This window comes from Lycium barbarum, chromosome 7 (assembly GCF_019175385.1).
Source record: "Lycium barbarum isolate Lr01 chromosome 7, ASM1917538v2, whole genome shotgun sequence".
Classification (NCBI taxonomy): domain Eukaryota; kingdom Viridiplantae; phylum Streptophyta; class Magnoliopsida; order Solanales; family Solanaceae; genus Lycium; species Lycium barbarum.
In genome coordinates this window covers 11,353,177-11,362,841 of record NC_083343.1, presented here as the reverse complement: position 1 = coordinate 11,362,841, position 9,665 = coordinate 11,353,177, and the positions used below count along the sequence as shown (strand labels likewise).

The 9,665-nt window shown below is 36.0% G+C and overlaps 1 protein-coding gene across 1 annotated transcript; it reads right to left on the bottom strand.

The window, feature by feature from the left end:
- Positions 1-421: 421 nt before the first annotated feature.
- On the bottom strand, positions 422-7,572 carry LOC132603118 (putative chloride channel-like protein CLC-g). Its single transcript, XM_060316017.1, has 7 exons — positions 7,272-7,572; positions 5,917-6,117; positions 5,322-5,499; positions 4,119-4,381; positions 2,653-2,922; positions 1,420-2,548; positions 422-774 (listed from the first exon to the last, which is right to left on the bottom strand). Exons 1-7 carry the CDS (start codon positions 7,442-7,444, stop codon positions 640-642), a joined length of 2,349 nt encoding a protein of 782 aa, XP_060172000.1. The 5' UTR covers positions 7,445-7,572; the 3' UTR covers positions 422-639.
- Positions 7,573-9,665: the final 2,093 nt, after the last annotated feature.

The window sequence follows — 9,665 nt, the reverse complement described above, 5'->3', positions numbered from 1 at the left end:
TCTTGCCTTACAAAACTATTTTTATTTTTATGTCTGAGCGGGGGTTCGAACCCAGAACCTCAGTATTTTCGACCACCTTTTCAAACGAAGGGCAAAACTTAAAGACCACCAATTTGAGGGCCAAAATTTAAAGACCACCGCAAAAGAAGGACAATCCGCTCAAAAAATTGTAAATCCGTGAGATTTGTTGGGCCAAAATGGACAATAATGGGCTTGGGTCGTGACAGGGTTGGCGAAGCCTTATCCCACAAAAATTTTAATTTGCCCAGCCGCTGTTCTGCTTAGCATTTTTCTCTATTTTCAACAGACTGTTAAATCTGTCATCCGGGCAAGCGCAAAGAAAAATGTGGAACACGAAAACTCAAATTGTGGAACTTTACAGCTCAGTTTGCAAAATTGTGAACCAAAAGGAGAAAGAGGATGACGAAAATGAGCATATTTATTGACAAAAACGGAGCAACTATAACCGAATTGATTAACTGAGGCAAAATAAATACAAAATCCATCTCAAGAAGACCCTTAGGATCTTAGAATTGATGAGGAAACTAGGGAAGAATAATCTTACTAGCATAGTGCAGCAATATTGCAAGCTCTATTCACATACCTCAGTGGGCCTATTTTAGATTGTCAATGTAGTCTCTAAAAGATTTTAACCCCGCGAGGTAACTTGAACCTTAATCTTTTCCACTTGCTCTTAGCCAATGATGGATGCAAGCTTAGCACATGCTCTGGCATGAAATCATGCCTTGTAATTATCCCCACAACAGGTATCCTCTGCAAACAAGAGAACATCAATTTCTAAATGTAGTTGAAGAAGCGTTCATTTGAAGAAAAAAAAAAAAAGCCAAATGAAAAGCATGTTCAACATAAATAAATAAGAATTATGAGCTAACAAAATGCATTTGTTTCTGACTTCTGAAAAAAGAATGTACTTGGTCCAAACAACCAACAGTTTCATAATCAAGGCGGTGGATGAAATAGGGAGAGCAAAATAAAATGTAACAGTGAGAGAACACTTCATACTTAATCCCATCAGAGGACGATGGGAATGTTGATCAGTTGATGCAATTAGGAAGATAATCAAAATGTAGAAATAAACAAGACAACGCGAACTCAAAGATCATACATGTTTCACATCAAATACCTAAAAAAGAGCGAGATTTTGGTGAAAGATTATGCATTCATGAACAAATATAAACAGTTAGCGAGTTATAAACTAATGCACAAAAGCATGCATGCAGGAAGCTGGGAAATCTATCCTTCAGGTTATGCTAATGTATATTTTACTGACTGTTGAATTACTTTTAGGGATACAATAAAGCTTCCAAGAAGATTATCGATAAAGAATTCGCAACAGAAAAGATGAGAAGATCATTGATAAAGCATTCGCAATAGAAAAGACGAGGAAACAGCGCTTACCCCAGAAACCTTGGGTATTACCAGCAGATGCCTTAAACCAACTTCTCGGAAGAGCACCAGAGCCTTCGCCAAGGATATAGTCTCTACGACAGTGTAAGGTGAAGTGTTACAAAAAGGATGTAGATCTATAAACATATCCATCTCTTCATCTGTCAGTTGTATATTTTCCACTCTGTCTCCATGGTCTAAACCCTTCTTTGCAAACTCATCAGCTGAAATCTGGTTAAAGGCGTCATATCCAGCAGGTACGGGATTTTGAAGAAATGCTTTCTTCTTTAGCAATGTAACAAGATGTGCGCGGAGTATCAAACCAAATAGAATTGGTGCTTCGGAAACTGGGGGCTCATCCACCACTGGAAAGCCATTATGCCCGGTGGTTTTGAGGACATGAACTATGTTACTAACTTTCTCAAAGCCGTTGAAGAGCTGGAGTGGACCTGTGACCACATCGCTCACTGCCAGTTGTCTCAAGTAAGGTTCAGCATGACCTTCCAAGTAAGGAAAACCCTTCGCCCTCATTATGAGGTCATATATATTCCCATTAAATGCATCAGCTACAGTTTTGGAGATAAGAAGAACTAGCATCATTAGAGGTAGCAAGAGGAGGTCATTAGTCAATTCTAGGATAATAACGCATAAGGAAACTGTCATTCTCATAGAACCCCCAAGAAGGGAAGCTGAACCTAATACAGCAAAAAGGCCATGGTTAAGAGTCGAGTGTGAACCAAACAACATCCCAACAAATCGGCCATAAGCCGCACCTGTCACAATGACAGGCACAAAGAGACCTGCTGGTACGACTATCCCATAACTAAAGATGCTCAGCAAAAAACAGGTGATAAAGAAAATTAGCATTGAGAGATGGTGAAACTCGTTATCAGTGTCCTTGCTGAAAAGGTTTTTAATTGCATCATCATTCGTGTTGAAAAATAAACTGGCAAGATCATTGTAGTGGCCTGGAGGACATTGAAACTTCTTAAAGTTACCATTCCGTCCAATTGTGGGGCAAGGTTCTGATGAATCTGAAGGGCAAGGGCGGCAAGATGCCAACCATGGTAATCCAAAAAGAAGACAAGATGTGAAAATGGATACCGTAAGAGCCAGAACTATTTTGTAAGCAGCTCCTCCCCTGAGAACCAGAAAAAAGAAAAAGGAGCCGCATAAGTATTTTTAACTTTATCATGCCTTGAAAAAAAGAAGATCTGAAAATCTAAAAGCCATGTAAGGTCATACTCGTTAATTCGGTTATAAATCTGCAGAACCTTATCCTGTAAAAAGTTGTACAAACTTCCCAATATGCCTCCAATAGCTGCTAGGAAAAGAACAGGAGGCACATCCTGGATCTGATATGCGCTATTAGCTGACGTGACATCGAACATTATGAGACCTCCTTTACCAAAGAGTCCACATTTTCCACTCAAACAAACATCAATCAAAGCCCGAAGCACAATTGCAACCACAGCCGTAGTGAAAAAGGCTCTCCACAATAAAGCACTTCTCCACCTGTGTCACAAAGGAAGTGCTTACAATGTCAGAACAAAAGGGAAAACTACAGCATCCTTTTTAATCTAATCCCACCAAATATCAACATCCATAATTCAGTATCCATCAAATCAATCTATTATTTGTATGTGCATATAAGAGATGAGAGACCTAATAAAGAGAACTTTCAGATTGTTTAATGACTCTCAAAAAGCTGACTTGACATAGCTACATATTCCAGGGGAAAAAAACTTTACTCACTTAAGTCCACAGATAACTACTTATGAATAAACATTTCCATGTTGACCTTTCCTTTACCCATAAAAACTTAACTTTACAGAAAGTTCATGTCCAGCAAAATCAGCTCAGGCAAAACTATCCCCTCTTAAGTATGCTGAACAAAATACTATTCAAGAAAATCGAAAGCAAGTTTGGACCATCCCCATTGGCTAATCATCTTTCATAGATCATTGATAGTCTGTCCACTTGGGAGCTGAATAAAAACTATCACAACCTATTGACAAAATACATTCAATGATAGTATAAATCACTTTTTTCAAATACTTCGACATGGCTTCTTCACTTCCGTTATTTCTTTTGAGTTGCTTTTCTTGAGCCGAGGGTCTATCTGAAAATGCCTCTCTACCTCTCAAGGTAGGGGTAAGGTCTGCGTACACTCTACCCTCTCCAGACCCCACTTGTGGGACTACACTGGGTATGTTTTTGACAGTATAAACCACTTCAACTATGTTTTTGGCCTTGGATTTAAGGTAAGACTTGTTACCCAAGTATCTAAAGCCACAAAAGATGAAGGAAAACATAAAATTAAATATAACTAAAAGGGGCATATTTCAAGTAGAGGAAGCAACCTTAACGTTTATTTTCTGAAGGAGCCAACTTGACAATTCAAAAGTCCATGACCACACCTTTTGATGAAGGGCTACAATAACTGCCTTAGGTATTCCATCCTTTAGATGCAAATTATAATTAAAAGAGAAAATGCAAAGCCACCAACTATAAGGCAATCTAAAAAGTCCTTGTTGGACAGTGAAGTCAATTTCAGTATCACGTTGTGCATAATATCAACCATCTAAAAGAGAGAGGACATCCTACTATAATCTTTCTAACTCAAATATAGAGATAACGCCTATTATCTCCCATAAACTTGTTGGTTTACCAAGAATCAACGTAAAGCATGTTCATTTTTTTATATATACCAAGATGCCATTTCTTCAAGAGCAAACAACAAACCACCAACAGGAGCTCGGAATGCAGCAGCCATCCCAGCAGCTGACCCACATGTTACAAGATCTCGTCGATCTCTATCGCTTTTAAAATACTTCAGCCATTTCCAAGTTAATCCATACTTCTTTGACCCGCCTTGACCCATCAATGCTGCAATGCAAGCACCAGTATGAACCATGGGACCTGCTTTTCCAATTACAAGAGATCCTGATACGGCAGAAATGCTGCCAACAATCTGTTCATCAAAGTTTCAAGTAAGGCCTCTTACTCTACATAACATGTTGCACTAAGGCTTCAAAACAATGGAACAGAGGAAAGACAGACAGAAAACATGACGGAAAACTCAAAAATTATTTATCAACTAGTCACGTGATGTAAAATAAGATAATCATAAACACTATGGAAGATTCAAATATCCATGCACAAACTGTAGATAAGCCCATGGTTAAATTAAAAAGAAAGTGTCTTCTACAGGAAACAAATAATTGAATGATTAACTTTGCACAAAGTGGGATTACACTGGGTATGTTGTTGTTGTTGTTATTGATTGACTTTGCACAAACTGTAGATAAGCGCATGGGTTCGAGGCATGGAAGCAGCCACTAATGCTTGCATTAGATTAGGCTGCCTACATCACACCCTTTAGGGTGCGGTCCTTCCCCGGATGCTGCTAAAGCGGGATGTTTTGTGCACCGGGCTGCCCTTTGATTGACTTTGCAGATTTAAAAGTTCATATGTTACAACTTTGCCAGTGCAAGGGTATAGACTGGGACATCCCCAGGCAGAACACCTCCCAAATGGTTGTGAACAGTTTAAAACCAGACAGTTAGCTGCAGTCTGTTATGGACAATGAATGGACGAGATTTTGGAGATCAATCTGCTACCCAGCATTAGTCAGTGAACATTTAAAATAAAAGTATATCCCCCCCCCCCCCCCCCCCCCCACACACACACACACATCCAATCTTCTATGAGCTCACTTATGCAGTATGAAAGGAAATCCACATATCACATTAATTGATCAACCACACAATTACATAATCCTGAATTCATGCAATCATTGCCAAACACATAATCCACCACCAACACTAGAATTGAACATTAGTAAATAAAATGTAAAATTGGATAAGGAAAAAAAGGCATCCAAATGAAAAGGCAATTCAAGGTCGCTTTACCTTGACAAAGAGAGTTCTGAGAGAAAATATTGCTGGTGCATCGACGCCATTCAAGTAAGCCTTAACTTCAGGTATACCTGAACCAGCAGCCTCTGGTGCGATAAAAGCCGTAATTAGACCGGCAAATAATGTCAGTCCGAAATTGGAAGATACAAATACAAGAAAAGCCGTTGTATACCTGTTGCATTATGTCACAAATCAATCACCTCAAAAACATACTTATAAAAGTAAATCAAATACTTTCTATTTATAAATATAAAAGAAATTATAAATATTCCACTCCACAAACTTAGAGCACATAACAGGGTTATTTCCATATTCCATAGTTCAGTTCCCTCAGACACACATGCATAACATATACATGTATTTATATGACCATAACATTCCAGTCAATCACCTAAAAGAATGATGGTTAATATCAGGATTGTGCACACAATTGGTTATATCGTTTAAGTATAAGAACTTCAGACAAAAATTAGATGAAATAGCAGCAGATATCAGTTTGTAATATATAATCTCAAGTAATGTCGACATAACAATCAAAGCCGTATGCGGGTATTACATGAAAGGTTATGAGTGAAAGAGAAGTGTATACCTTCTCGCAAGCATCATATCAGAGGTGACCACAAATTTCATTCCAGCAATGTTCTCAACAGCAAGATTGTTACAGAAACCAACGAGGCCGACAAACAATCCAATGAAAAAGCACATCATCCATTTCATGGATAAGTACTGCAATATTTGAATCTTTTCTCCATGTCTCCAATCTTGCTTGAAATAATCATTCTCCATGATTCTTCAACCAGACAAGCACCATAGTCAGGCTTAGTTTATTTGCCAATCCAATCAGAGAAAGGGAAAGAAAAAGGAAACATTTTCCACCAAAATATATACTCAGCTCAAAACAAAAACTCTTCTTCCAGGAACTTCAAAAATAGAAAGAAAATTGAATTGAGAACTCTCTTTATTATTGGGTGTGCGAACAAAGTACCACATTGATAGCTGAAAAGAAAAGAGAGTTGTTTATAAGGAGTTGGATACTCTTAATGATCTGAGGCCTTTTAGAGAAAACCGTGCGGGCTAAGCCCAAAGCGGACAATATCACATTATGTTGAGAGTATCTTTGGGCCGTTTTTGCCCAACATTTATCATGTTAGCTCCACGCATATTTCTCCTACCATATCCAATTTCTTTTTTGCATTACCCTACAATACTTTAATGTAAACACTCTTATAAACTATTGAATTCTTCCTTAGAGCATAAAAACAATTCCATAATTGAGACCAAATAAAGAAGTACCTCCTTATCTTATCCCGAACTCCGCTATTATTAATTTACATATCTTCTTCTTCTTTTTCAACACAAATGAGTTTTAAAGCAAACTAAATTCACAAAAGGAACATACTTTGCGAATACTATTGCAAATTACACTTAATTACAACATATACACTCATATAGATACAGAGAGAGATTGTATTTTATTTTAAGAAACCAAAATTTGTTAGGATTTTTTTTTGTTGTTGTTTTAACAACAACAACAACATACCCAGTGAAATCCCACAATGTGAGGTCTGTGGAGGGTAAAGTGTACGCAGACCATACCCCTATCTCGGAAGACGGGGAGGCTATTTTCGAAAGACCCTCGGCTCAAGAGAAATATCTAAATAGTAGGATTTATAGTCAGAATTATATAGAAATATGTTTTCTAGTTTTTAGTCACGCTTCGTACTATTTCAAATAGAGGTGTTTGCTATCTATTTTCAATAGTTTGAGATTGTAGAAAGCGTTTAGTTTATGAATAAAGTTTTTTCCTTCACAAATAAGTTTCTAAGCAAAAACTAAATTCAGGAACGAAATTACTTCGTGTACGCTATTCGCAAATTACACATACATTACAACATATATAGAAATAGAGATAGAGGGAGAGAGGTAATTAGTAAGTAGACATACTCGTAGTCGAGGCTTTCAATAGGGCAGACACTGGAGCCAACAATGGCAACCTGAGAAGTATTATTGGATGCTGATCGACGCAGCAATGGAAGAGAGAGTGACTCCTCATCTGCCTCCTCCGGCGCCGGCGGAGATGAGCCGTTGGGAAGAGCTGCAGATATTAGTACGGACATTTTGTAGGGGTAGGAGGTACTGGGGTAGGGGGCAGATAGAGAGCATGAAAGTAGCTGGTATTTGATGGCAGTGTTTTATTTATTTTTGGCTGAAAGATGGCAGTTACATACATATAGAAGAGAAGAAGATGAAGAGATATATATATATTTGCAGAATACTAAGAGCCCGTTTGGATTGGCTTACAGCTTAAAGCTGTTTGCAGCTTATAAGCTGTTTGCAGCTTATAAGCTGAAAAAAATAAGTTGGGGTAGTCCAACTTATTTTTTTTGACTTATAAGCTGTTTTCAGCTTATAAGCTGCTTTAGATAAACTAAGTCAAATGGGTCCAATTATTTTTTTGAGCTTATTTTAAGCATAAAATGACTTTAAGCTGGCCAGCCAAACACTCAAAAAAGCTAAAAACAGCTTATAAGCTAACTTATAAGCCAATCCAAACGGGCTCTAAGTGTACAATTTTGGCCACGAGATTTTTTTTTTTCTGATAAATTATTTCATTTTATTTGAAAATTAATATTTGGCGATAAAATTTTAAATATAACTTGAAATTATATTTGAAATTTGAAAAACACTTAAAATCTTGTTTTTGCTTTTTTTCACTTTCAATACACTAAGTAGGCGTTTGGCCATGAAAACCAAATATTTTTCACCTTATTTGGAATTTTTAAGTGGGGTTGAAGATGGAGTTGTGTTTGGTTATAGTTTTTTTGCAAAGAATATTTGATTATTTGAATGTGTTAAAAGTGAAAAAAGTGAAAATAAGGTTTTAGTTATTTTTTAAATTCCAAATACACCTTCAAGTTGTATTTGAAATTTTCATGGCCAAACACTAATTTTCAAATAAAGTGAAATAATTTTTTAGAAAAAAGTGAAAAATTTTCATGGTCAAACGGGTCCTAAAACCACCAAATATATTTTGCAAAAACTATAACCAAACAAAATTTCATCTTCGAATCCAATTTCAAAATTCTAAGTAAAGTGAAAAACATTTGATTTTCATGGCTAAATGCCTGCTTAATCTTTTTATTTTGTTTCAAATAAGTGTTCATTTACGTGATCGAGAAGGATTTAAATACTCTTTTTCAAATTTATTCATTATTTAGATAAATGAGTTTTTATATAATGAAGAAACTATATTAATTATACAGTATTTAATTAAAGTTAATCTAGTCAAAATACTCTCTCCATTCTATAATAAGTGATTTTTTAGGTTTACACGCCTCTTAAGAAAGTGCTCACTTTTAAAAAATTAAAAATATTTTTACTAACTTACCCCTAATTAAATGCTTAGAAAAATAAAAGCTTAATAATTTTTTATTATGTAAATAAGGATCATTTTGAAAGAAAAAGATTAATTTCTTCTTAAAATTTTAAAATACTATTTATTTTAAAATAAAATGAAAAACGTAAAAAGTCACTTATTATGAAATTGAAAGAATATGCGTTTTTTCCAAGAATTAGCTATTTGCTAAGAACGTGTAAAAAAATATAAAGTTAGTGACTCCTGATCTGTCTCTGTCCCGTTGTGAAGAGCTGCAGAGATTAGTACGGACATTGGTAGGTTAGGGTAGGGTACGTAGAGGAGTGGGTGGTTCACATTAAAGAAGCTGGCATTTGATGGCAGTTACATAGAGGAGGAGAAGATGAAGAGATTGAATATTTGAGTTCCCAAAAAGACGATTATATATTTGTCTCCTAGTATAATTTGGACAATAGTTAGTGGGTGTTTGGAAAAAATGTGAAATTAAAAAAATAAAGTAGTATTTGAAAAAAAGTTGAAAAATGTTTGTTTAAAAATTGAAGTTGTGTTTGGACATGAGTACAATCTGAAAAAATAATTAAATTTTTGTGAGTGATTTGGAGTGAAAAATGTGAAAATAGCTATTTAGAGATTTTTGAATTCTGAAATATATTTCAAGTTTAATTCAAAAAGTTATAACAATTTCATGGCCAAACGAGTCCGTTGAAACCCAAAAAATATAAAATTAGGGATAATTGCAGTTTTAACGAATCAGTTATTGGTAGGGGTATGGGTGGAAGTGGGGTAGTGTGGACAAGGGGCGGGGGGGGGGGGGGGGGGGGCTGCTGAAAGATGGTAGTTACATATATAGAAGAGATGAAGTGATGGAGCTGTAAGATTGAATATTTGAGTTCCCAAAAACGCTTTATATATTTTTGTCTCCTAGTACAATTTGGATACTAGTTTTAATTTAAATGTCTTAG